At 35.1% G+C, this 27,118-nt stretch overlaps 1 protein-coding gene across 12 annotated transcripts in view; it reads right to left on the reverse strand.

Moving 5' to 3' along the window:
- Nucleotides 1–267: 267 nt before the first annotated feature.
- Nucleotides 268–27,118, reverse strand: part of DPP10 (dipeptidyl peptidase like 10) — a 725,696-nt gene continuing 698,845 nt past the window's right edge. For all 12 annotated transcript variants that reach the window (XM_072960847.1, XM_072960846.1, XM_006196097.4 and 9 more), the window contains 7 exons: nt 20,018–20,212; nt 19,274–19,328; nt 7,088–7,187; nt 6,780–6,838; nt 6,595–6,667; nt 2,935–3,008; nt 268–1,389 (listed from right to left, as the gene is read on the reverse strand). In XM_072960847.1, coding sequence (XP_072816948.1) covers nt 1,255–1,389; nt 2,935–3,008; nt 6,595–6,667; nt 6,780–6,838; nt 7,088–7,187; nt 19,274–19,328; nt 20,018–20,212 — 691 coding nt within the window. In that variant the 3' untranslated portion in view covers nt 268–1,254. The remainder of the gene's footprint in view (nt 1,390–2,934; nt 3,009–6,594; nt 6,668–6,779; nt 6,839–7,087; nt 7,188–19,273; nt 19,329–20,017; nt 20,213–27,118) is intronic.

Genomic DNA, 27,118 nt, shown 5'->3' on the forward strand with positions numbered 1-27,118 from the left:
TAAATAGTAAACACTGCTGTTGGTGGACTTTGGGGCCAACGAATAAAAAGTATTTCTTTTCTAATTCTCACCAGAAGGATTTAAACGAAACAGTAACAGATGAATTGAACAGGAACGGAATACTAAATAGGAACTGGCAAATGAAATCATCCGGCTCTTCGCTTTTACAATGAAAATGAGAATCGATTCTTCGTCGAGAGAAGTAAAAGCACTAAGTGTTTTAAAAAAGCTTTCTCCACCAAAAGAGCAAAATAGCACTCAGTGGCATCGCATTGTTAACAAAATTTCTTTATCAGAAACTATGATTTAATATTTAAGTATCTAATTTACATGTGACAAGGTATCATATTCAAAAAAGTAAACTGCAACTAGAAAACTAGTAACCACTAAAAACAATACCAAACACAACCCAGACATTTATAGGAAAGCAATAGCTAGAATTTGAGTTGGAGAAAAAGAAGTTTCATCCTATTTGGCTCATTAAACAAAGCATCCATTACAGCCTGTAAAAGAGCATCTCTTTTAATTCATCAAAAGTTTATCCTCTGTAGCATGAATAACACATAGAGATAGATTTATTGACTGTATATGCACACGCGTGTATAGATATTGGGAGACATACACTCATGTGTTGATTTAAAGATATTGTATCTACTGATAACTGGCTGAACTTTGGAAGGTGCTGAAACCCATATTTCTACATGACCTGTGACCCATTTAAAAATGTCTTTTTATGAACAGGAATTAAGTAAAATACTCTGGTTTTTATTAACTGAATCTTTTCTTAAGCATTATAATAGACGATGAAGGAATTGCACTTATTTTAAAGGTACAGTCAAGTGTTAGATTGCAGCTCAGCCATCAAAGGTCAGGGACGGTAGTACTGATACGTTGTGCATTATACGCAAAGATGATGGTGGCCACTGAAATTAAAATAAGAGCAACTAGTTACAGAACAAATAGGGGGATAACAGAAGAAAACATGCACTACTCCTACTTTAATGCAAAACTAATTTCTCCTGGGAAACCAACCCTCTGACCTTCCTTACACAGACAGACAGGTTCTGCACCCTTGGCAACACAGTAGACGTGGACTTCCGTATTCAAGTTCTAGTTCATTGTCTCTGAGTGTGCTGTTCCAGTGTCATCTCCGTAAGCTGCCCTTGAGATTCTGAGCATCTACAATATTACAGTCTCTTGGTTAGGTGTCACTGAGCCTCAATGTCCCCTTCAGTTCTCTGTAAACAGGGTCCTTTATTCATCTTCTTCTGGTTCCTGTGGTAACATGGGTATTTCTTCCTTTAAACAATTACTGAAGAATCTGAGGAGTGTGCTGTAGAGATGGTACTTGCTCTTCTCAGATACATGATGGCCTTCATCTGGGTAGACCTAAGATGTTGAAGGGCAAGGAGATTTTAAGTGATCAAAGCAAGTCTTTTCCCTCAGGATTCATTACATTACCCCCATGGCTTAAAGTAAGGGAATTTCAGAAAATAATATCTAACCCAAATCTCTCATAATTCAACTCTGAGTTGTTCACGGTAAACTTTTTCTTTTTTTATCATAATCATATCAAAATCAACATTTGAGACAAAATACAATTTCATGCATTTAAATTAGGATTTATCGGCTAAAAAAGTTAGAGCTTTCTATGTTCACACTGGACAAGATGGCGGCTTAGCTGAACTGTGGACAGTTTCCTCCTGACTATAGGCCCCTGACCTCCCTTTTAGAGTTATTTAATTTAGAAAACTGGAAATTCTGAGTTAATTCACTCCCACTTTGAAATGTATGTAAATCCTCTTCCAGACTCTTGTCAGTTTTACAACCCAGGAAATGTCTTTTTCAAGGACTCAGGAATCATCTCTTTAAACACTGAAGGAGAGAAGGCACTCCTATCTCTCTGTCTCCAAGCTGTAAAACTACCTCTTGTCATGAAGATACAAGATGTTTACTTTCCCTTTTGGTAAAACCAATGACCAGACACAGAGGGCAGTGAGTCCCTCCTCTGAAGTTCTTAAAAACTCTCCAGCCCTTTGTTTCAGCAGAGTTGAGTTTAGTCTTTCTCCGCTATTGCTGCAGTCTTGAATAGAGTCTTCCTTGTCTGTTTTAATCTTCTGCAATGCAGTTTTTACTTTGACAGTGTCCTTTCCAATATAAAAGACATCAGTGAGTTTTCTAAAATATAAATGAAATGTTGCCATATCGGTTCCTGGGTGTAAAGTTTTCAGATGGTGCCTCCTTGCCCTCTGAGTAAAGCCTCATAATCCTTCACATGGTCAGTGCCATGAACCTCCATCTGTTTATCTCCAGTCTTCATCGTTCATCATTCTAACCCCAGTTTCTGTGTTTTAGATGCACTGCATCACTTTTAGTTTTTCCAAATGCTGAGGAATTAAAATAACCTTTTCCCCTTCTATGACTGCTCCCTCAAACTGAAATTTCCTTGATGTGTTCGCCTTATTGACCCACTTAGCACAGAGACCCCTGTAAAGTAAGTCCCTGATAAAGACTTATGAAATATGGTTGGATGCACAGATGTGAATGTTTTGCCCTTTCCTTTTTTTTTCTCATAATATTTACTCAAAACACTTCCCCCCCACTTTTTATAATAAGAGTGATGGAAACTGACAAAAAGACAAAGGGACTAGAAAGGAAATAAAAACTGTTATTTTAAAAGAATTCATTATCAGTGATAGGAATTAAAGTTGAGGAGAAAAATACATTTTTGAAAGAGTTTATGCAATTCACTTGTAAAACATAAGGCGATCCACATTCTCACTGTAATCAGGAAATAGAAACACAATTTGGTGGCTGGAAAAACAGAATTAAAAAAATACTAGGCTGGGAGATGGAGTGGTATAGAAGCTGGGTTCCGTATCTCACAACTGAAAAACCGAGGTAGAAGAACAGTCTTCTGAAAAAGTAGCTTACCTGCATAGTATAATTCACTCCAGCTTTTATTAGGTGTTTGATTAACTCTGCTGAATGCTGGAAATGAACTTTTGCTGCAAGAAAATACATTGTGATATTTGAAGGAAATACATTTTTCAGAATCAGAAGGTTTTTATGTTTTTTTTTTTCCCAAAGAGATGAACTATTTTACTTACGTGCACCGCACATGTAAGAGACTGATGTCTGGCTTTACCTGGGAAGCCAGTAGGTATAATGGTAATAAAACTTTGTGCTTCATATTATAAAAAAGTAAATTGAAATGGAGTGACTACTAAGGCCCTACTTACTGTACAGAATGGCAGTTAGATTTACTTCATTAGATATCACTTATGATTTCTAACTGGTCACAAATTTTATACCATGATAATAACTTTAATATAGTGGGTGGCTACCTGGATAGTAATGCAGCCAACCAGCTGTCTGTTCCTCTCTGAGGATCTCTGGGGCCAGTCTCAGACACTGGCGCTCTGCTCTGTATTAAATTAGAAAAGACCTCATGATGAGAAAATAGCACACACATCCCATTACTCAAGTGGACCATACTGGTTTCTCCTCTTTCCTTCTAGCTTCCTTCCCCCTGAACCCAAGTTCCAAAGCTCTGAAATAAGCAGCACAGGGCGCAGGCTGTGTGCACAGGTTGGGTGCAGCACCTGACTGTGAAATCGTACCCGAGTTGCTCACATACGTCTGGGTGGCACTTTGCTCATGTGCTGCCTGTGCTACACCTTCGTATGCTGTGTATTTTCAGACGTCTGGAAATAACTCTGAGGCTAACATTTTGTACCTGTCTTTGTAAAAGCAGGGCAGCCGTGTCCATAGTTGAAGCTTCTTCGCTGCTCTAATTCTATGGTACTGCTTAATCCTGCTACAGAGCAGGTAATGAAAGACTTCAAATAATCATTTTAATCTTTTAAAAGTCTACCCGCAATCTTTTCCAACATCCTCTTATTGTATTTAATGGGAAAACTGCCATGTCATGTCTAAGTAAGTGTACAAATTGCTCTGGAAATGTAAGCTCCTAGAAATGCTAATAAATAGGGCAATGACCGAGGTAGAATGAGCCTTTAGATACCTCATTTGTGTAGTGCAGGAAAGAAAACTGAAAAGGAGTCCATCAGCTTCTCTGTATGGATACAGCTGAAAAGGTAAGTGTTTAAATGGATTTTCCAATTAGTTTGTTTGTTTTTTTCTGTTTAGTTTCTAGTGCAAAGCTTGTTAATATTTGCTTTTTGTCCCCTTCCTAAGACTAAACACAGGCATTAAGTCTAATTGGTTGAGCCACCTGATTTGCTGGTAATTTTGGAAGATGATGTTAATAATGGTGGTATTCTAGTGTTACTGACGAGTACCTATCATACACCAGTCCCATATGGAATGCGTGTGATGTGTGAGTACATTTGTGTGTGTGTGTGTGTGTGTATGCAGACACACAGCTGCATCTCCTTTGAAGTGACCAGTGCTGAACGTCCGCTTACATTTTCTCGAGTAGGTGAAGCCCCAGGCTCATGACTGGATGAGTCAGGGAACACCATGATTTACCTTAATAGCTGCAACATATTGACAGAAAAATTTGAATACCACTAATATATTCTAGTGTGATGGCTAGATGTAAAATAATTTAGCCTTGAATATAATTTATTCCCACAATTGAAGCTTTAGAGCACAGTGAATAAGAACCTCAAAGTTGAACTGAAATCCCCTTCTAACCAATGAACTGTTGTGTGATTTTCGGTTAAGTTATATAAATTCTGTAATATTTATTTTCCAAATTTTATTTGCTAAATAAAAAGAGTAGGAATGCCCACTGCACAGTGTTTTTGTGAAAAGCAGACAATACAATATTAAAAGCTTTTAGCACATTTTCTAACACATAGTCAGTACTTAATAATTGCTTCTTGTTACTATGTTTTTATATGTAAGTTCTCAATACCTTAAGATGACATTCAAATGTCCTTCAAAACGTTAATATTCTCTTTTCATCATGTTTCACCCAACATAGGTATGGTATCATCTCACTCTTTTTAAAAAAAATTTTACAATAGTTTTCGATTTTCAGAAAGGTTGCAAAGGTAGTACAGAAAGCTCCTGTTTAGCTCTCACCCAGTTTTTCCTGTTGTTAACTTCTTACATTATTATGCCACATCTGTCATAACTAAGAAATATTTGGACATCAGGTTTCCTTAACTCTTTCCAGTCTGTGATAGTTTCTCAGACTTTCCTTTGTTTTTGATGACTTTGGCAGTTTTGAGAAGTTCTGGTCAGGAATTTGCTAAGATGCTCCTCATTTGTTAGGGTCTGTCTGGGGTTATGGGTTTTGGGGATGAGGCCATATAGAGTCCTGTCCTCATGCAGCCCTGTCCAGGGTGCGTGTTGTCAACACTACCTGTCCCTGTTGATACTGACCTTGATCACCTGGCTGAGGTCAAGGCTGTCAAGTTTGTCTGCCACAAAAGTTCCTGTTTCTCCCCCTTTCCATACCACCCTCTTTTCAAGCAAATCACTAAGTGCAACACACTCTGAAGGAGGAAGGGACGAGAACTAAGCTTTGCCTACTAGAGGCGGGGAACCCACATCAATTGTTGGAAATCTACCGAAGGGAGATCTGTCTCTTCTCCCAAATTTACCTATTTATTCAAACAGATACTCTATACATATATTCATCGGTACTGATTTAAGCTCTCATTTAACTATGACCTGACGTGCCTAAAAGTTGAGTTTGAGCGCTGGTATTATCTTTGCTATAAGAACTTTTTAGTGATAGTCTCTGTGAAATGGGATAAAAATACTGAGGCAGGGCAGGGCGGACTGACAAAAACAAGTTCAGGATTTAGGAAATATTGCTTTGAGGCTTTCCTTCTCTTTGCTTACTTGCCAGGTAGCCTTGGATAAATCAGTTTCCTCCTTGAGATTGATTTTTCTCATCTGTGAGTTGAGCTATAAATACTCAGCCCTCTGTTGTAAAATGTCACATAAAATAATAAAAAAAATACACATTTTTGGAGCCCCAAACACTTCATGTGAATATAAAATAATATTTATTACTAGTGACGTCAATCACATTCATCTCGAATGTTTAAAATAATTTTAAAAAATGAGAGGTGATATGAAAAGTGCTTTTTTAAAAGGTTTTTGTTTTAACTTAAATAGTGAACCTTATCAGACTTTCATCTCATTTCACTGAGATGGTTCCCTCCTGCCATCCTGTTGTTTTCCAGGTTAGTTGCCAGTTGAGGCGTGCTGAGTAACACTGTAGTAGTAGTGACTAGCCACATGGGCTTATTTACATTTAAGTTAATTAAAACTGAATGAAATTTAAAAATTCGGTTCCTTAGTCACACTAAACATGTCAAGTGCTTAAGAGCCGCACGTGCCAGGGCTACTGTGTTCAGCAGCACAGAGAGCCTTTCCACCACCTCAGGTAGTTTTATTGGGCAGTACTGCCATCGCGTCCTCTCCTCTTAGTCCTCATGTCCTTCTGTCCTTCTTACCACTTCCTGTCAGGGATGGAATTCTTTGCACCACTCTCCTCTGCTCTCTTCCCCAGAAGGTTTACAAGGCCTCCTGGAAGCAAGTCCTTGGATGTACCCCTTTCTTCAAGCTCAGACCCCATCAGTCAGTGGCAGCATATATAATACTTACTGTCAGCAGTCCCGTGAATTATTAATATATTTTCTTCTTTTAAGCCATGAATATTATGCAGCACACTGGACGCCTATAAAGGTAAACACAAAAATCTGTATGTAGCGATTTACTAATATTTGCATTCTGGCTGAGTGTTTAGAACAAAAATACTCTTCTTTCTTCATTATCTTTAAATTAGTTACCTGGTACATGCTTTCTTCTCTAGATGGCATACCAAGGTATCTTTCAGAGAAAGCTGAGGCTGTGACCCAAGAAAACAGAAATTTAAAGATAAACTAAAAACCATTTGGCTAGCATGTATCATTCTTTGGTTTCTACATTTCACATTTAATTGTCATGCTCCAGAAAAACTGAATCAGAGAGGGGCTGAACAGCTAAAACTCTCTCTCATAACACGTCGTAAATGAGCTCAGTTAAGCTCCTCTGCGTTGGGACTTTCTTGTCTACAAATCAATACATTATATTAGGTCAGTCTGTAGGAAGTACTCACCATACAACTTCAAGTCTATAATGGGTGCAATCACTGATCCACATTTAAAGAGTTTTTCATCTGATTTTAAGATCATTGATGCAATATAGCCACCATACCCCTGGCGAAAAAAAAAAAAATTCCTGAAGGTATTTTCAGTTTTTGGTCACTGTCTGGTAATATACATATCAGAACGTCTCATAATGCCCCAGACTTGAGCAAAGAATACACTGACTTCACTAGGTCCAGGTGAAAATTTTGAAGAGTTGTTTAAATTTTTATATAACAAGTATTTTAATAACTTTAGATAAAATATAAAATTAATTATATATCACCAAGTGTTAAGTAGTTGCTCTTTGATTTCATGCAGTATATCTTGGAATAGTTCCAAACAATTTGAAGCTAGTGAAACGTAACACTTATTAAATTATATATAGTTATAGGCAATATATATTTAATAAAACAGTATATTATTTAATAAACCATTTAATAATTAGGATTATTAAGAATTAAGAAAGGAAAATTAAATATTTAAAATGTTATCACAAATATAGATTCTGTTTTCAACTCCACACAACTAAATATTTAGAAAGAAATGGTATATGATAAATACTATGGCTAGTTAGATGAGTTGGATTATTTTAAAATTTACTCTTTAAATATCTTCTTGAAATGTTTTCAAAGTAATTTAACTATAAGTTTGAAAAAATAAATCAAGGTGTCCTGTTTTCCTTGGTAGACCATGTTTTGACTAGAAAAGTTCCAGAGGAGATTTTAATAACTACAGCAATGCTGAGCTAAGGGAATGCCCTGCTGAGTTGTCTGTTCATTTTAGACATTAATTTTTTGTTGTGCTCTGGGCAACGTGTTTCATTTTGCTGGACCACAGAGTATCTGGGTGGATATTGAAAAAAAAATTAACAACCAGGCCTTCACCCCAGAAATTCTGATGCATTTGGTTCATGATGGGCTCTACTTTTGAAAGATTTCTGGATGAATCTAATGTGGCCCAGTGCTATAGGAATCTGTTATTCTCTCTAAACTCTTGAGATGAGAAATAACTTCATTTATGTTTATTTGGAGCATCATTTCAAAATTGGTAGAGGAAAGTCCCAAAATACAGACATTACTGAAGTGGCTGAGAGAACATATGTGAAGAGCAGCAAAACATGCCACCCACATATGCCACTTGGCACATTGATTATTCTGAGTTGTAAGCCCTTGAAAAAAACAGCAAATGCAGGGAGAAGCTTTCTCTGAACTCCCCTTATCTGCCTAAAGACAGGTCCTCTGAAAGGAATCAATTGTCCTAGAATCCCTCCCTGCAAGTTTCATCAACCAGGGAAGACTGACTCTTGTCCCAGGAAAGGAGACCAGAAGTCTACACCACACCCAGAGAGACTTTGTCACAAACCGTACCTCCCATCTATTCTTCTAAGGCCCCACTGTCTTTCTTAACAATAATTTACTCTTTCCTAAAAGACCTACACCCACTCTTCCCTTTTCCTATTAAGATGGTATTTAAACTTGAATTCTAAGCCACCTCAAAGATTCATTTTTCCCTGGGTATCTCCCATGTATACAGGAAGTATACATTGTCAACAAACTTCTGTTCATTTTTCTCTTGTTAATCTATCTTTTATTACAAGGGAGTCTCAGCCAAGAACTCAGAAGGATAAAGAGAAAATTATTTTTCCTCCCCTATGTGTGTTAATTTTGCACTGGAATATTTAGCTAATGCCTAGATGTTGGAGCAAAGTTTCTCCAATAATTAGAAATTAAGAGAAATAAGATTATCCTTTATAGAGTCTAGCAACCACAGAGTAACTTTGCTCAGTCTCTGTGAGAGACAAAAACAGCCTTAGGTCAGCAAAATTAGAAACAAAAAAAAAAGTAACAAGCTTAAATGTCTTAACATAGCTAAAGAAAGAAGTGGAAGAGAGAGAAAATAATTTCCTTTTATCTTTCTGAGTTCTTGGCTGAGATGCCTTCCAACAAAAGATAGATTAACAAGAGAAAAACAAATAGAGGTTTATTTACATGTATATCTCATGTATACATGGAGATCAGCAGGAAAACTGAGTAACTCCCTAAGATGGCCCAGGCCACCATCTTAAATACCATTTTCAACTAAAGACAAAAGAAAGATGTTGGCGAAGGTCAGTTAAACGAAGTTACCAGGAAAAGAACTATAAACAAAGGTAAGGTTTGTTATGCAGATTTAAGTCAGTGCCTTCTCCACTGATAGGAGTTTCGTATAATTTATTAGAATCATCCTTCACTTCTCAGTTCAGAGAGGAAGATACAAATAGAGATCTCCTTTATGAGTGTAAATGTCCCATACAAAAGGGTAACTTCTGCTCTGGCTTTAAAGCTTCTCTTGTCACTTTCTCCTTTATGTTGTTTCTTCAAATAATTAACCCAAAATAATCTTTAGCCAAAGAGGCTTATTCAGGAGTGGCATATTCTGCTCCCCTTCAGAAGCATTAAATAAAAGAGATCTATGATGTGATTCAGATCACAGCTACATCTTTTGAAAATTTTACTTCTTCTCAAATTAAAAACAGATTGTTTTTATGAAATTTTAATTAAAAAATTACAGCTGAATATTTTGAGAGAATTTGAAAAAGTGGAGAAAATAGGAGAGGTAAGCCAAGGATATTTTGAAAGAAAAGCATGAAGAGTGGAAAATATTTAAAAATATTAAAATGTATTATTATTAAACATGATATTATAATTAAGAGACTATAAAATTAGCACAAGATAGCAGATTATGCTGGAAAGAAATCCAAGAGTATCTGAGAACTTAATATTGTTTGGCATCATAATCAAAGTGTTAAGGATGATTTAGTCAATCAGTGGAGCTGGTGAAACTGACTAGCTATTTGAAACGAAAAATATAAACACTCAGCATACAGTGTTATGTACTTCTCTCTGCCCTACTCAGATACATAAAGAGAAAACATAATAAATATTCATTTTGATAGAAATGAAACATCTACAGAATAAAATCATTGAAAGAAATCACAAAAGAAAGGATTTGAAAGATTTTGCCTAAAGACAAGAAAAATATTTTAACATTTCAGGTTTTGAATGATCATAAACAATACTGAAAGTCAATTAATAAGCTGAGGGAATATTTCAAACAAATGTGAACAGATTGCTGTCATAAATGCATCAAAATTTAAAAATTGCAGTATGAAAACAAATACATATATTCATACATATCAGAGAATGATATAAACTAAGCATATAAACATGTATAAACTGACAATTCAAAAGGTATATTATCTAAAAAACAAATTTCTTTTGTATAGCACAGGGAACTATATTCAATATCTTGTAATAACCTTTAATGAATATATGTATGACTGGGACATTATGCTGTACACCAGAAATTGACACATTGCAACTGACTATACTTCAATTAAAAAATGGTAACTATTACATGACTAAAAGAAAGGTATATTATAAAATGATTAATAAACATAATAAATTCATTTTAAGTAGGAAGTTCTAATTCTATCATGATAGAGTACTGAGATTTACTCTCCCATGTGAAACAACAAAAATATGGGCAAAGTATATGAAATAGAGGTTTTTGAGACTTTGGACACTGGGCAAGAAAGGACAGTGATCACTGAAAGAAAACAAGTCAACCCTGGGATTGCTACAGCTTCCTGCCTGGAAGAGTGAAGTTGAGGCAAAGCAGCAGAACTATGCAAAATAAAGTATGCAGGGAAAAAAAATTATTTTTTAAATGGTAGTGTAAGTGCACGTAAGGAAAAATTCAACTGGCCTAAAACACACCTATCTGAAATCCTTGGAGAAAGAGGCAGCCAAAAAACAAATTTTGTTTGAAGTAATAACAACTGAACATTTTCCAAATTTAATGAAAATGCTAAAACCAGAAAGCCAAGAAACTCAATGTACCCCCTAAAATAATAAGGTTTAGCTATCTGCAGGGAAAGACAGAATTCCAGATCAGAGAAAGAACATAAGATGAGTTCAATTCAAATTCTTTTGCAACAACAAAAAGATCAAATGAAACGGAAGTACCCTGACAAGTCTTCTAGTCTGATATAAGAAATGACATGAGAATACAAATAAATACAATACATTGCATAGTAGTATAATGAAAATGAGAAGGCACTAACAAAGTATTTTTTGAGTACATAGCAGAGAATGATGATTTCTAGTGGGAGAGATTTAGTAAATGCTTTATGGAGGAAAGGACCTCTGAATAAGGCTTAATAAAAGAATTATGAAAGCAATATATGAGCTTGAGGCTGTTAAGAAATGAATTAAAAGGCATGACCAAAAACAGTGAGGTAGAAAGGTGGAAGGAATACTCATAACCAATAAGACTTTCAGTTTAACTATATTGTAGAAAACTCAGGTGGAGCAGGAAATAACACTTGCAATGTCCTTAAGATCCACTTTAGGTAATTTTTAAGTACAATTTTCTTTGCCCACAGAAATGAAATTGGATATAAAAAGCCGAAAGTTATCTTCTATGTTGGCTGAAGTTTTCCGCTAGTATCCATGTGAAAGTTTTAGATGAGAACACATTCATTTAATGGATGCTTTCCTGGTGTTTACAGGCCTAATATTTCAACAAATAGAAAATGGGTAGCAGTATTGTCTAAAAATATATATTACTTGATACAAAACACATTCTTAGACATACTAAAATTTATATTCCTTATTCAGCCTACCCAGACAGAATAGTTTAGAACTGTTTTCCAAATTCTGAAAGAGCAAACTAGAACGAATTACAGACAAAGCAAAAGATATCAACCAGTTTCTTGGAATTCATTATTTCAGCTTTATGGAAACCAACCATGTAATACACCTGAAAACTCTGAAGTAAATTTAATTTCTGCTGACAAAGTCAGTTATAATGGATAAGATGAGTTATCTAGCTAGGTAGATGCAGATGTAGATTTAGATGTATAGACCATGAAAAATGGGATGAGTTTTAGACCAATGGGAGAAAAAGCAGGACCTGGAAATTCAATCAAATATTGATCAATGTGACGGAAATAAGTTGATCAGAGATGGTAGATTCCTGACCCTAGTGCTTCCGTTCATCTTCCTTTTCTCAGAGGGATTATCTCAAATGAATCACAACACTTTTCATACTAAATTCTAACTCAGCCTGGAATCTTACAAAGTAACACTGCTTCAGCCTCACGGACTGTAGAAACATATGTTTGTCAATTCCATTCCCAGCATTTGGTAAAATCGGTATCTCTGGCGACTCAACTGAAAACAAAACCGAAACTAAACAAAACAAAAAAGTAAATACAAAGTGATAGTTTGAAAAAAGGAGATAAAGAGAACTAAAACAGCAACTGAAACTAATTTTGAATACAACACTGAACTGGCACAAAGGTTATGAACCCAGAGGCCAGACACAAACTGAAAACTGGAAACCAGAGAGGTAGACAAGTGTAAAGCCAGATATGTTTGTTTATTTTTCAAATGCAAGTGATTTCTGACCTTCTGCTATGATGACTCAGTGCCTAGGATACACAAAATGCATAGATTCCACACAATGGGTCGAAAGGGAGACTGCACAAAGCTAGACCCCTGAAGGACTGTCTAAGATGTCACAAGATAAATTTATTGCACAAAATAATTGGTAAAAATGATTTTGGTTTTTCTTCCTGTCATAGACTTGTATTGAGCCAATAAAAAAAAATTAATCTTGACTAAAAATTTGAGCCGTAAGTCCCCACAGGTGTTTCTAGACCCAATTTATCATATAAGTGCAATTAAAAGAAGGACAAAATAGAGGGGGGAGAATAGCCCATAGTGGTAGAGCACATGCTTAGCATGCACATGGCCCTGGGTTCGACCCCAATACCTCCTAAATAAATAAATAAATAAATAAACCTAATTAACCCACCCCCAAAAAGGGAAGAAAAGAATATAAAAATAACAAATGAAATGTAAGTTTTAAAAACAAAACAAATACAAAAATACAAATGCAATATAAACTTTAAAAAATTCCATATATAAAATTCCGATTTCAATAGAAGACAACAAAACACAGATTCAGAGAAGCCATCAAAACCTAAATATGATTAATTAAAAGATAGATATAAATATACATATTTGGAGAAACTATATAACACCAAAGAAAATACCTTATAAAATACGAGTCAGTATTTCTTAGATGTCACTTCTCCCTAGGTGATCTGCAGACTGTACAGTTCCCATGAAAACCCCTACTGTCTATTTTGTAAAATTACAAAATGTGATTCTAAAATTTATAAAGTTCTTTTACTCTGAAAAAGAACAAGATGGAAGAACTTCTTCCATCTCATTTCTAGATACAATGTTATTACCTAACGGTGCTGTTTAGTATGTCAATTATACCTCAATTTAAAAAATGAAAAAAGAGGGGATAGGTCTGTGGTTATAATATGCTTCCTGTGCTTTAGTAAGCCTTAATATGAAAGTATCTATTGAGCAACAAAAATGGTCAGTAAATCAGCTGTGTTAAATTATGTCCATGTATAACAATAAACACATGAAAAATGCTCAACATTATTAATCATCAGAGAACTGAAAAGGAAAATAAAATGAGTACCTTTATTTACCCATTAGAATGGTTTAAGCTAAAAAGACTGATGACACCAAGTGTTAGTGAGGAGGCAGAGTACCTGAACCCTCACATACTGCTGTTGGCAAAATAAAATGCTATGACTACTTTGGAAAAATTTTGCCAATTCCTTGTAAAGGCAGACAACTAAACAAAAACATCAAAAACACACACAAAAAAAGAGAAAAACAAAAACTTAAGATGAGTGGAAGAAAGGAGAAAAAATAGAATAAAAGATAGTAGGCACCAATAATAAACAGTATAAACATTTAAATGTATCAGTAATCAAAATTTACATAAATAAATACAATCTTTAATTAAAATACAGAAATTGGCAAAGAGATAAAATTATTTTTCTTTTTTCTTTTTTTTAAAGGGGCATACCTTTAAAAAACTTATCAGGACAAGGTTTAAAAATAGTAAGATAGAAAAGCAAAAACAATGTGTACTAGTCAAAAGAATTCCAGTGTTGTACTTTTAATATTAAAAAAGGCATCTATAAATTAAAAAAAATTATAGATATAAACTGGATCATTGCAAAACAGTAAAAGATTCAGTTTCCTCAGAAGATACAGTAATTCTGAACTTGGAGGGAATGATAAAAATAGCCTTAAAATAAACATGCATTGTAAACCGACTACACTTCTCCTAAGAAGGAGAAATTGAATAATTCACCATTATAATGGGATAGTTTAATACAACTTTCTTGGAGATTAGAGACAAAATAAATCATTAAGTAAGTTTATAATCTGAACATGATGGGCATATATGTAACACTAAACCTTTTAAGCAGGGATGAAAGGTCTTTTCTTAAGTCATAAATCAACTGATGTTTCAAAGGATTTCTGCTATTTCAGTCAATTCTATTATCACAATTCAGAGATAATCCAAGTCAATCACAGAAAATTAGCAAAACTCTTCTACTGGAAAAAACAAACAATAATAATAATTCAGAGGGTATACTTATCCTGGAAATCAAGAAATACTTGTATTAAATTTTTTAAAAGTACTACATACAAGTGCCAGTAGGAAGTACCTAAGGGAGTATTGCAAAGGGATTTCATAACTCAAAAACTTGTATTTGAAAGAAAGAATGCTAAATATTAATAAGCTAAACATTCAACATAGTAATTTAAAAACAAAATTGATTTAAAATGTAGAAGAAAAAATAATAATGGGAAGAGCAGAAATGAGTGAAATATGAAAACAAAGATAAGTAGAGAAGAAAAATTAAGCCCAAAGTATGGTTCATTGAAAAAGAGGGAGATACAGCAAAGGAAACTATAAACAGTATGAAAAGACAACCTATAGAATGGGAGAAAATATTTGCAAATGACGCGACTGACAAGGGCTTAATTTCCAGAAGATACAAACAGCTCATACAACTCAATAACAACAACAACAATTCAAACAACCCAATAATAAAAATGGGCAGAAGACCCAAACAAAATTCTCCAATGAAGACATACAAATGGCCAATAGGCATGTGAAAAAGTGTTCAGTAACACTCTCAGAAAAATGCAAATCAAAACTACAATGAGGAATCACCTCACATCAGTCAGAATGGCCATCATTCAAAAGTTCACAAATGATAAATGCTGGAGAGGGTGTGGAGAAAAGGGAACTGCTGGTGGGAATGTAGTTTGGTGCAGCCACTATGGAAAACAGTATGGAGAGTCCTAAAAAAAAATAAAAATAGACCTATCATATGATCCAACAATCCCACTCCTAGATAAATATCCAGAAAAGATGAAAACTCTAATTTGAAAAGAAACATGCACCTCAATGTTCATAGCAGCACTATTTACAATAGCTGAGACACTGAAGTACCCTAAATGTCCATTGACAGATGACTGGATAAAGAAGTTGTGGTGTATGTATATACAATGGAATACTACTCAGCAATAAAAAAGAATGAAATAATGCCATTTGCAGCTCATACTACTCAGCGATAAAAAAGAATGAAATAATGCCATTTGCAGCTCCATGAATTAACCTAGAGACTGTCATATTAAGCAAAGTCACAGAGAAAGACAAATATCATATGTCACTTCCATGTGGAATCTAAAAAAAAGGACACAAATGAGGTTATTTACAAAACAGAAACAGACTTACAGGCATAGAAAACAAACTTGCGGTTACCAAGGTATAAGAGGGGTTGGAGGGATAAATTGGGAATTTGGGATTTGCAGATACTAATTACTATATATAAAATAAACAGCAAGGTCCTGTATAGCCCAGGGAACTATATCCAATGCCTTGTAATGGCCTATAATGAAAAAGAATATGAAAAGGAATATATATATATTCCTATATATATATATATTTAACTGAATCACTGCTGTACACCAGAAACTAACACAACATTGCAAACCGACTACACTTCTATTAAAAACAGCGACAACAACAACAGAGGGAGAGAAAAAGGGAGACAACAGGGAGAACAAGAGAAGCAAGAGAGCACCAACCAAGAGCTCGGGAAGAGGTGCTCAAGTGAGAGCAGGAGAGCCCAAAACAAGCCAGCCTGGGAGTCACAATGGGACATTATCATCGCTAAAGAAATGATTACACACATAATAAGAGGATACATATGCTTTGAAAACATTGTTGAACAGCGTATGAAATGGAAGCAATCCTTTTAAAAGTATTAAAGACAGACTAAGGCACAAACTTCCAGTTACAAAATAAATGAGTCATGGGTATAAAATGTACAGTGTGGGGAAAATAACTTACTAACTATGTAATATTTTCTATGATGACATACGGTAAGCAGACTTAGCGTGGTCATCATTTTGAAATGTATAGAAATATCAGATCACAATGTTGTATAACAGGAACTAACGTACTGTTGTAGGAGTGGGGATGAAGGCAGTCAAAAGGTACAAACCTCCAGTTATAGGATAAATAAGTACTAGGGATACAATGTACCACAAGATAAACGTAACTAACACTACTGTGTGTTACAAATAAAAATTAAGAGACTAGATCCTAAAATTTCCCATCACAAGGAAAAACTTTTTTCTAAATAGAAAATTAATTTCGTATCTATATGAGATGATAGAGGTTCACTCAACTTAACTATGACTGTCATTTCATTATGTATGAAGTCAACTCATTATGCTGGACGCCTTAAACTTATGCAGTGCTGTAGGTCAGTTATATCTCAATAAAACTGGAAGAAAAACAGAAACCACTAAAACGGAAAAATCTTAATAGTCTTGTATTGATTAAATAAATTTAAACACTAATGAAAAATTTTCCAACAAAGAAAGCAATAGCCCCACAGACATTTACAACCTAATTCCAATTCTAAGCAAGATTTCCCAGACAATAGGAAAAGGCTGCACATAATTTCTCAGCCAATTTTATGAGTTTAGCTGATGTAATTTGATAATGAAATAAAACAAGTACATTCCCCACCCCACCAAAAAAATTACAAGACATACTAAATCTTACAGCTAACACTCCTTTATAGGCTCAGAAAGCTACCTTCTAAGTTATAATTCAGTCACAGACATGCATACTTGTTTAATTGAAATGGAATATTTTCCATTTAAAATAAATCTAATTATGTTTTCATTTGTTTATATCCTATGTCAGTCTTTCCTATATTTAGATTGCCAGAATCAGTTGCCCTGAGAATGATCAGTCCCCTAATACAATGATAGACATGAGATTTTGAACTTCTAGATCCGAAGCCTAGAGTTTCATTTTCCCATGTTTATAAACTATTATCTAAATTTTCTAGTTAATATGGAGGACCCTCTAAGGCCTGTGCCCATTTTTCCTCTCAGTGTTGTCACCTGTCACTTCCTTGTATGAGCCTTAATTTTAGTCAGTCACTTTATTTCCTGTTGTCCAAACATGCTCTCCTTACTGACACTGAGCGTCTACACGAAACGCTTCTCCTTGCCCTCTGCTTGCTGAAATGATTTTCACCGATATCCAGTTCATGTTCCACTTTCTCCATGAGGCATTTTACAATTTTCCAAATCTTCTCTAAATTCCCATATTAATTAGTGTTTGTATAGCTCACTTGGTCCTTTACCCTTATGTATGAGTATAGTAAGTAGAGCCCTGAAATGTGTAAGCCTTGAGTCCTTTGTAAGTTAGTACATATATTGGGACCGTTGAGGAGTAGAATGTTCCCTACCATGTGCACCTTTTGCTGTGGTAAGTAACACATAATATACAATGTACCATCTTAACCACTTCTAAGTGCGCAGTCCAGTAGTGTCAAGTGCATTCACATTAATCTGAAACTCTATACCCATTAAAAATCAACTCTCTTAATTTTCCCCTCCCCCTAGCCCTTGGCAACCACCATTCTGCTCTCCATCTTTATTAACTTGACTGCTTTAGATATTTCGTTTAAGTTGAATAAAACAGTATTTGTCCTGAGCACAAGGTCCTCAAGGTTCATCTGGCTGCAGCAAGTGATAAGACTTACTGTATGCACTTGTTAATGTGTCTAGCATCTTCATGTCGTTGGAATGATCACTTTCTTAGACATTTTACTAATATCTTTACTACTAGTGATCAGCTTTCATTGATTTATTTGTCTGCACTTAGGTGGAAGTAACATTGTTCACAAAATATTTGTATTGCTCTCTTGAATATTATTAATGCCAAGCATTAAATACAGCAAAGACGCGGTGCACTGCAGATCTGTGAAATGGGGGGAGAATGGTAGTGACTTGTGTCATTTTATATTTTACACACGTATTAAATAGCTTTCTGTGTACCTGCTTGTCAGTGCGCACCAGCAAAATTGATGTCCCAGTAAAATTACCCGTGATTTGCTGTGGTGTGTCTCTAGCTTCACTAATGAACAGTAGAACATATTTTATGTTTAAATCCATGAACACCAAGAATTTGCTTTGCCTCTATACTAAAACAGTACAAGATCTTTCCTTTCATCTTAGTATCCTTATAGTATATGTGATATGTATAAATTAGGTGCTCAATAAATTTCTATATGATATCTTTTCCTACTGTGAAAATAACATTGAACCTGATAAAAATAAGTATTGCAATAAGAAGTAAATAATGTGCAGAAAGCACAAAAGACATAATGATGCATACTGGTCATCTTTCAGTTTCTAAGCCATGGAGGCTTCCCTAAGGCTGAAGTGCTTATTCCTTCTGTCGAGAACACTCTGCCTCGAGATCTGTATGACTGGCTGCCTTTTGTTAGTTGGGTATCTGTCTAAATATTTAATCAGAGGGCCATTACTTGAACACTCAATCTAGTAACACTGGCCCTTTCTGGAATTAACTTTTGTTCATCAATTTTTTGTTTTGTTTTGTTTTCCTTACAAGACATTACTATATGAAATGTGCTTTACTATCTATTTCTCCTCTCTAGAAGATAAGCTTCATGAAAACAAATCCTCTTTTTTGTCCTGATGTTGCTGTATGCCAATCACTAGGCACCACTTAGAGATACTCAACAAATAGTTGCTGAATTAATAAATAGCTGAATGTTACATTAATTATAATAGCACATTTTAAAGGATAATACAGAGAAATTATAATAAAATGAGAAAGTAATTACATAGGTGCATATATATATATTTTTTTCTACAATTTACCTTTCCAAAAATGCTTAATCTTTTGGAGTCAATGTATGGCTGTTTCAGTAAAAATCTGCAATGAAAAAGAAAAAAAATAGTTACACTTTTTTGAGTCAAATGCACCATGGGAATTAATTCTTGGCACCAAAAAAAGTTTCAAGTAAACAGAGGTCAAACTGGAAAGACTTCAGTGGTTGAAGCTCTATTCACGTAGAAAGGTCCTATGTACCAAAATCTTGCTACTCAAAGAACTGGTTCAGAAGTTTGGGTGTGAGATCTGTTAGCTTGTTACAAATGCAGAATCTGGGGGCCCGTTCCCCGCCTACTGAATCAACATCTACATTGAAAAAATACCCTAGCCAATGTCTGTATACTGTTTTAAAGAATCTACTAGCTTTCTCAGGTCACTTTTTCATCCCAATGTGGGAAAGGTATCTGTGAAAACTCAAGAATTATAATTAACTGGGAAAATAATAAACATTGTAGATTATTGTAAATAGATAATATGGTGGTTTAATTAAGGTCGCTCTCATTTTCATAAATCCAAAGTGAATCTAATTCTAGAGGAAGAGGTATGATAATTCTTTTATTATGTCACTGAGAGTGAAAGGTATTTGAGAAAAAAATGCCACTGTCTATATGAGTAACTTAGAAAATTGTCCAGTCACTAAAATACAAATCTTGAAGTCAGCATTAGTAGTGTTATATATTCTGCTTCTGGGTATACAGGAAAAAACAGTTAGAAAATGTGTACCCACTTACTTCACAGCTGCTATTTGGTCCTTTACTTCCACTGAGCCTAACTTTCGGTGAATCTCTTGCAAAATTTTCAAGCCCTGGAATCCACTTCCTCTGCCATCAAACCGTGCTATAATGACGTTATCTGTGTCGACAAGCACTGAATCCCAGTCAACATGGAACTTATCTGTAACCAGCTGGCCTCCTGGTTCTTCATCCCTGCAAACACCCACACATTGGACCAAAACAAGAGTAACTGACAGTGTAGTCGAAATTTTAGCTTCTCCATTAGTTAAAAATTATGGAAAAGACCCATGTTGGCTATTAAAATTTCTGTTAATTCTTGATAGTAAACCTGAAAGTATAAATGCCATCTTCCTTTGCAAATTTCCAAATGAAAAACTCTTTGGATGGCAAGAAAATGTAAAACAGAATTTAAAACTGTTCATGAGAGATTATTTTAACTCATTTTCAAAAGACAAAAATAAAGAAAAATACATGTTCTTTCCATAGGCATTTTGAAGAATTGACTGTCAAGTTGACACACAGGCCCTACTTTATTGGATTTCTTCCAGACAGTGTGTTTAAAAATGCCTTGCGGATGGTATACAAGGACTACAGGGTCTGACGGAGAGCAGAATCACTTATGGAGCCTTAAAATATTATTAATTTAACAAGAAATGTACAATCCTAAAGCACATCAGACTCAAGAAGAAATGCTGCATTAATATTTCCTGAATTTCTTTTTGTGATAGAATTCTCACTGAGAGGAATTTAAGCAAACAGAAAGAAAAAATTATTTTTCATCACTAAAGTTGATAGCAAGAAAAGGAGGCGGAGACATACACATTGGAAAAATCTGAAAGCTGTAAGTAGAGAAGGACGCATAAATAAGGAAGCATGACATACATTCTCTCCAGACGAAAAAGGTGATACGATTTAAAAAATGTCACACTGCAGTGGTATTTCTTACTTTATTTTCCAGAATATAGAAAAGGCAAAGCAAGCAAACAAACAAACAAAAAACCCCAAAAACAGACTCTCATAAAATCACACAGGTTATCTAGTTCCAGACCTTGGTAGAGTTCAGACACAGTTGTCCATGTGATAGCTGTAAAGAGCATCAAAACATCTAACTCTGAAAGGATCTCCATTTTTAGGTAGGCTACATCCCAGGAATCTGCACCCTACTCACTCTCCTGGAAAGACACCCAACTTGCCTTCATGCTTCTGCAAATGTGTTTCTGAGAAGCACTGAAATATACTAATACACAAACTAATTCTCATTAACAAGGTTTTAGGTTATCAGATTTTCTAAAGAAAATGACTTCTGGGCAGTAAATGGAACTGAGCAGGTACAGAAGTTGTGTGGGACCAGTTAAGTTAGGTAAAGGAGGAAGTAGGGACTAGGGCAAAATGTCAGACAACTGAAATTTATTGAATGCTGTTATGGGCTAAATTGTGTTCTCTCAAAATCCACATTTGAAATCTAAAATGTCCACTACCTCAGAATTTAACTATATTTGGAGACAGTGCCTTTATGGTGGTGATTGAGTTGAAATGAGGCTGTTAGGATGAGCCCTAGTCCAGCATGACATGTGTCCTTGCAAGAGGGCATCAGAACATACAGAGAGGCCCTGGTGGGGGGGGGGTGTGCATGGGGACAGGAACATGTGAAGAGGCAGCAAGGAGACAACCATCTGCAAGCCAAGCAGAGGGCGCAGGAGAAATAAAGCCTGCTGACACCTTCGTCTTGGATGTCTGGGCTCTGAGCTGTGAGAAAATAAATTTGTTGTTTAAGACATCCGGTCTGTGGTGTTCTGTTATGTCAGCCCTAGTAAACCAAGACAAAGGCCTTCTGTGCTCGAAGCACTTAAGATCCTTTATCATATTGCCTACACCCTAGTACAATTTATGTAACCTTTCTGCAGAGGAGGCTGCCTGCTACATGACTTACTCCATGTATTATTTTTCTTACATTGTAAATGAAGAAACTGCGCCACGGAGGGGTTTGAATAAAGACCCCACTCCGTTCCTTCCTGAATTACACATCTAATGGTGATCCTGTGATCCAAACCTAGATCTGCCTCGTCCTTCCAGTGTTTGCAATCTTTTATCTCTTTTTCAAATTTAATCTGAAATTTTTAAATTATTTTTCATTTTCGCAAACTTAGCTCTTGATCAGATTATTGGAAATTGTTACTACACATATCCATGTGCTTTTGCCTAGAATTTCAATTGCCTTGTCCAGAATGAAATCCGAAATTGCGATTTCTTCTCCCGAGTCCCAAGTGATTCTGATATAACTTGTCTACCACTTGAGCACTGGCATGAATCATGCATAGCACAGCTTGTTGAACATGGAAAACATGGAAAATGCTTGTTGAACTAGACACTTACAGGGAAAACAGAATCAGGTGAAGTTTAAAATGGGAGGGCCTTAAAAAGCCTAATAAATCCTGTATTTTGAAGCGGGGGGATTTACTGCAAATATTAGAAAGTAAAACATGATTTACAGAGGGCAATATACAAGGATTAACTTCAACATTTAAGCTGAGTAAAAATATGACAGTTTAAGTCCCAAAGTCACTCTGAACAAAGGTAGTGAAGATATTAAAACACTAAGGCTCAGTTTCCTTATCTTTAATAATGGTAAAAAAAATACTGTCTTGTTTTCCTCAAAGAGATCTGTAAGCATTAAATGGCATAATATATTTGAAAATACTTTATGAAATACAGTAAGCAATATAAAATGATTATTAGATTTATCAAACAATAGAAGTTGTTATTATTAGTCTTTTGTTTGAAGTCACTTTTGCCTTATATTGAGTATATTTCCTTATAGTTCAGAATGGAAAACTATAGAAAAGATTTTGGCCAGCTGTGCAGAAATTAAATTGAGCAATATCTATGGATAAAGAAAGATGTTATGCCAAGGAATAGAAGCTGTTACATCAAGAGGTCTTCTACTTTCTAGATGGACAAAGCTACCTAAAGACTTACAAGAAAATTTAAAAGTGAAATCATCAGATCCTTTGGAGTGATTATCAGAGCACTGTTAGTTATTAAGGCATGAGAGCCTGGAAATAAACCCATGCACCTATGGTCAATTAATCTTCAACAAAGTAGGACAGAATATACAAGGGAGAGAAGACAGTCTCTTTAACAACTGGTTTTGGGAAAGCTGGACAGCTACATGTAAAACAGTAAAACTAAAATATTCCCTCACACCATTACACAAATAAACTTGAAACTGTTTCAAGATCTAAATGTAAGACATGATACCATAAAATTCCTAGAAGAGAACAAAAGTGAAATTTTCTTTGACATAAATTGTAGCAATAGTTTCTTAGATCAGTCTCCCAAGGCAAAAGAAATAAAGCCAAAAGTAATCAAGTGAGAACTAATCAAACTTCAAAGCTTTTGCACAGCAAAGGAAATCTTTAATAAAATGAAAAGAAAACCCACCGAATGGGAGAAAATATTTGCAAACAATGAGACCAACAAAGGGTTAATATCCAAAGCATACAAACAGCTCATACAGCTCAATATCTAAAAAACAAACAACCCAATCAGAAAATGGGCAGAAGATCTAATTAGACATTTCCCTAAAGAAGATATACAGCTGGCTAACAAGCTACATGAAAAGATGCTCAACATTGCTAATTATTAGAGAAATGCAAATAAAACCCACAGTGAGTCACACACCAGTCAGAATGGCTGTCATCAAAAAGTCTACAAATAATAAATGCTGGAGAGGATGTGGAGAAAATTAAACCCTTCTACACTGTTGGGAATGTAAATTGGTGCAGCCACTGTGGAAAACAGTATGGAGTTTCCTTAAAAGAACTAAAAATAGAACTACCATACAATCCAGCAATTCCAATCCTGGGCATATACCTGGAAAAAACAAAAAGTCTAATTCAAAAAGGCACTTGCACCCCAATTTTCATAGTAGTACTATTTACAATAGCCAGTTCATGGAAGCAATCCAAGTGCCCACCAACAGTCTTTTGGCTTAAGGTGTGGTGTTATGTACATACAATGCAATATTACACAGCCATAAAAAAGAATGAAATATTGCTATTTGCAGCAACATGGATGACTTAGAAGATATTTTGCTTAGTGAAATAAGCCAGACAGAAAAAGACAAATGCTCTATGATATCACTTATATTTGGAATCTAAAAAATAATACAAATGGATCTATATACGAAAGAGAAACAGAGTCACAGACATAGAAAACAAACTTACGGTTACCAAAGAGGGAAGGGAGGGACAAATTAGAAGAATGACATTAACAGATACAAACTACTATACATAAAGTAGATAAGCAACAAGGATTTACTGTATAGAACAGGGAATCATACTCAATATCTTATAACTTACAATGATACATAATCTGCAAAAAACTTGAATCGCATGCTATACACCTGAAACTAACACAATATTGTAAATCAACTATACTTCAATAAAAAGAAGAAAATAAAAAAAGAAAAAGTATAGTTTAAAATAAGGCACATTTTTCAAACTTATTAATTTATTATCATATTATCATATCAAAATATTGTCGTATTATGATTGCAGATTTTTCAAAGCAAAAACCCAATTCTTTACTCATGCTTGCAATACCCAGGAAAAAAAAAAGACGTTTACTCCTTTGCTGTGTTTTCTAAATTGCTATTTTTAACTTTGACCTTGCTTCACATGCTTTCAATGTTAGAACACAAAATGTTATCAATTCATTATCAGCCAATAATTTTAACACATTTCTTTGTCTATTTGGAGTGTTTCGTCTTTTTAGGTGCAGAACATAGGCATATCTATTTCAAGATGAATTATAAAAGAACATGGATCATGATGCTAAGCATTGCCAGTATAAGGAACAAGTCAGAGACCTGTAGGACCAAGGGAGATTTTTCACAAAGCGTTGACCAGAAAATACTAGATATTTTCCTACAAATAAAGACAAGAAAACATTAATTATTTGATGAGGTAGGAACAGTGTGATATGTGATGGCAGGGATGACCACAAGGAATGCACTATAGGTCAAAGCATCCACCATGTAATAAATGGGTACCACAGTTTGCTGTGTATTGGCTGTACAGAATTGGGGAGCTCCAATTCATTTGGTTCCTCTTTGTTTCTCTCTGAGTTTCTGCCTCATCTTTTTTCCTACACTGTTTGCTTTATTCTCTCTGTTTCAGAAATCTCTGGGGACTTACTGAAAGACAAATGTTTCAAGGTTGAGAATGGGGGCATAAAATTTTGTTGAAAGTTGTCTGGAAAGAACAATTCCATGTGTTTTAAGCAGTGAAAAGGCCACAGCAATATGAAATGTGTCCATTTCCTAACACAGGCAGCAAAACCAAATTAGGACTAAATTTTTATTAGAAGTTAAGTTCTCCGAGGGCAGAGTTCTCATCTGTTTCAATACCTTGAATATGCAACATGTCTGTGTGGATGAAGGGTTCAGGCTATGAGCATACGATAAAATATAGGAAAAAAGCTGAATGAAACACACAATACCCAATAGCCTTTAAAATGACAAAACAAGCCACTTCTTTATGACAAAAAAACATCATCTATATCAAAAATTGAATTAAAGTGAAGAGAATTGTTCAGACTACATGTTTGGCCAGGTTCACAAAGTGCTATTTAAATTCATGAAAAGAGGGCTGAAGACACAGGTTTTGGTCTTTGACTTTGTTACCAATATGCTGAGTTACCCTGGCAACTTTATGCTCTTTTACTCTTTATTTATTGTTTTCACATAGAATAATATGGTGTAAATAGTTAAGATCACACAGAGTACATTTTTAAAAGCCTTTTCCTTACCACTAAACCTTTGGCTAGAATAAACGGAAAGAAAATATCTTCCAGTGAAAGCACTTTCCATGAGTGATCTACTGAATGGCAGAATTTTTTTTTTAATCTTTTCCCTACACGGCAGACTTTTAAAACTGCTGTACTGACAGCTGCGTGTCTGTGTCTATTGGGTCATGGGAGGAAGGGACACAGAGAAAACAGCCGGTAGTCATCTTGGTTCTTTGCTCTTTCTGAGCCTAGAATAGATCAACTTCAGCTGCGTAAGTGCTAGAATCATTGAGAGCTGTCACAATTTTATTTTAGATATAATAAACTAAAAAAGAGTGTGAGAAGAAGGATGAAGAACAGCATGGAAGGCAAGATAAGGGAATCACAGTGAATTCTTGAGGAAAATAAACTGTCAATGCTTTCGATTTTATGCTTTAGGAGAGAATCCATTTCATACTGGAATGAGTTTGACGTAGGAGAGTAACCTTAAACAGTATTTGTCTTGTCTCAACCTAAAATTTACTTCATAGAAGTGTACAGTCAGTGATGATTTAGTTGCAACGTAGGTACAACTACATGCTCATGAAGCCTGTCCTATTTCAAGCAATGTATACATACACACGTGCATACATTGGCTAAGGGCTTCTTGGCCGATGTCTTCTATTTCTCATTTTATTATCCCTAGATTTCTTCTCATGGAAGGCCTGTCCTACATGCAGATTGGTGAATTGAGCTTTCTCACCTATGTACTACGTCGTATGAGAAATAATAATATGTTTTCCTGTCAAAGAACTGTTTCTTATCCACATCCCCAGCTTCTTCCATTAGGAATATTATAGGATAATATAATGTGCAAATATCTGATCCCTGTTCTGTTTACATATAATTTTTGGCTAAATTACTCTTTCTTGGAGTTAGTGTTCAATATAGACAAGGTTATTTATGCCTCTAAGCAGACACTATCTTACAGTTCCTAAGCCTATGTTTCTGGTGGTGAGTGTGATGAGGTCTACCTGATAATACATAGAAAGTCAGGCTCGCTTATCAACCAAATTCTCAAGTTGTATTAACCTCCATCACTTGTATTCATATACTGGCATTCAAAGATCTTGTCCACGTTAAACCTTTTAGAAAAACTGCTTATGTTAACAACCTGAATCTTATAGTGATGTGGGAGTGTTATCATGAAGAGGGTACAGGTGATACGTTGATAAAACCAAAATGAATTGAGCCTAGGACTAGTGGCTTTAGGCAAGTCACTTCCTTTCCCTATGCGTTGTTTGCTTATCTTCAGTGTGGAAAATGATA

This window comes from Vicugna pacos, chromosome 5, assembly GCF_048564905.1.
Source record: "Vicugna pacos chromosome 5, VicPac4, whole genome shotgun sequence".
Taxonomy (NCBI): domain Eukaryota; kingdom Metazoa; phylum Chordata; class Mammalia; order Artiodactyla; family Camelidae; genus Vicugna; species Vicugna pacos.